At 32.9% G+C, this 2,140-nt stretch overlaps 1 protein-coding gene across 1 annotated transcript; it reads left to right on the top strand.

Moving 5' to 3' along the window:
- The first annotated feature begins 538 nt into the window (after nucleotides 1-538).
- On the top strand, nucleotides 539-1,667 carry LOC137839006 (transcription factor MYB106-like). The gene is made up of 3 exons (XM_068648136.1): nucleotides 539-671; nucleotides 815-944; nucleotides 1,043-1,667. The coding sequence occupies exons 1-3, from the start codon at nucleotides 539-541 to the stop codon at nucleotides 1,665-1,667; spliced, it is 888 nt and encodes a 295-aa protein (XP_068504237.1).
- Nucleotides 1,668-2,140: the final 473 nt, after the last annotated feature.

Here is a 2,140-nt window from a genome sequence, read left to right as displayed (position 1 = left end):
ACAGTAAAATTTCTTTCCTTGATTACGTTTAGTACACTGTTTATATGTACTTCTCCTTAAGGAAACAAAGTAAGTGAAACTTTACTCCTTCATTCCAACTTATCTTGTATTGTATTTCGTCGTAAGACCACCATTTATGTACTGCATTATTGGATCTGTCACAGCAACAGATTTACTTAAAACTTATAGTTTTAACTGTTTTGTAATTTGTAGGAATAAAGTTCTATAAAAATAAAGAAATATATAAATAAAAATTATAGAATAGATGTCAATTAAAACATTATAAACATGTAGATACTGTTTAAGAAAATTTTGAAGAATAAGAAAAGGACCGAAAAGGGAAACAGGTATGGGAGCATTGAGTATAGGGACCTACCACTTTGATCGTGTTCCCATATTCTTAAAGATGACAGATAACTATTTAAGGTTATGGTTTTCATATAGGGTACACTATTTACACTTATTACAGAATAATAATAATAACCTAGTACTATATATCCTTCTATATGTTACATGTTACAACAGCTTGGCATTAAAAATGGGAAGGAAGGCATATTGTGAGAAGCTAGGGCTGAAGAAAGGACGATGGACACCAGAAGAAGACAAGAAGCTCCTCGACTACGTTGGGAAGCATGGCCATCGAAACTGGCATTTTGTGCCTGCCAAAGCGGGTAATGTATACAACTTCTCTGTACCTATTTTTTTTTTTTTTTTCTATATCAATCGATGAGTGTGCATGTTCTTGATATTGAAGAATCGAAGTACATATCCAGATTTTATTTGTTACATGTATACATGTATGATTCACATCTAGGTCTTGAAAGATGTGGAAAGAGTTGCAGATTGAGGTGGATTAACTATCTCAAACCTGATATAAAACGAGGAAACTTCAGCACGGAGGAAGAACACACCATTATTCAACTTCATGCTCTTCTTGGAAACAAGTGATGACCTTTTAGTTTCTTTTGGTTTTGATACTTTCCTGTTGGTAAGTCAAATGAATTTCTGAGAAGCTAATGATGTTTCTCTATTGCATGCACAGATGGTCCATCATAGCAGCCCACCTGCCCCAAAGAACAGACAATGAGATCAAGAACTACTGGAAAACCAACATCAAGAAAAGACTCATCAGAATGAGCTTAGATCCCATTACCATTACCCACAAAACAATAAAACAGAACACATTTGAAGGCTGTGGTGATGGCCAAGACCAGTCCAAGGACACCATCAATATCACGCACGTGGCTCAGTGGGAGAGGGCCCGATTTGAAACTGAAGCCAGAGGATCTATGTTGCAAGTTGGATCTGGATCCTCAAATCTCTCTGGGCTAATCTTAAGCAAGATTCCAACTCAACCTTGTCTTTCATCACATTCAGTGTCCACCGAACACAAGAGAGTGCATAACATGTATGCCCTCGTGCTTACCACAAATCATGATTTTAGGTCATCTGTATCCACTTTGAGCATTCCCAAGCTTCCTGCAGTTTCTAATATTCCACAAATCACCAACACAGAAAGTTTACTTACATATAAGGCTGACAATAATGTCATGGAAGGCTGTGTTTCAAACTTACAAGATGATGACATTATGCTGGCTGTGGAAGCATTTAGAACAGCAAGGTCTGAGAGTATTGAAGAGCTGTTCAATGAGTTTACTTCCATGTAGAAGGTCTAATATATCCATTTCTTTAAGAATATGTGTGGTTCAAACAAAATGCGTGACTTTTTATTGTAGGGATTTTCAGTTTCATATTACAAATGTGTGATTTGTAACTTCTTTGTTTAAGTTTGTGTTTCACTCACCTGCTTATCATTATATATCTAATTAGTAATTTAATTTTTATTTACTGATTTTCTTGTTGCGTGGGTTCTTTAAAGATAGGTGACAAGATGGTTTTGTTATCCAGAAACAAATAATTATACTTTTATTATAGTACTACAAGAATATCATTAAATAAAAACTAATTTTATAAATAAAAAATAATTATTTATTATATTAATTAAATTAAATATTAATTTATAGATTAAAAAGTTATGGTAAATACGGTAGTTTTTATTATTAATAAAATTTATAAATTAATTTCTAAATTATATACTTTAGATATCAATAAATCTTTTTAGTCTATAAAATAGTAATTA

The sequence above is a fragment of the Phaseolus vulgaris genome, chromosome 3 (assembly GCF_000499845.2).
Source record: "Phaseolus vulgaris cultivar G19833 chromosome 3, P. vulgaris v2.0, whole genome shotgun sequence".
Classification (NCBI taxonomy): domain Eukaryota; kingdom Viridiplantae; phylum Streptophyta; class Magnoliopsida; order Fabales; family Fabaceae; genus Phaseolus; species Phaseolus vulgaris.
The sequence above is the reverse complement of the archived record's forward strand: the minus strand, read 5'-3'. Positions and strand labels throughout refer to the sequence as shown.

Coding starts and splice junctions, on each gene's coding strand:
- LOC137839006 (XM_068648136.1), top strand. CDS start 539: ATGGGAAGGAAGGCATATTGTGAGAAGCTAGGGCTGAAGAAAGGACGA. Junction 672..814: donor TTTTGTGCCTGCCAAAGCGG/GTAATGTATACA, acceptor ATTCACATCTAG/GTCTTGAAAGATGTGGAAAG. Junction 945..1,042: donor CATGCTCTTCTTGGAAACAA/GTGATGACCTTT, acceptor TTGCATGCACAG/ATGGTCCATCATAGCAGCCC.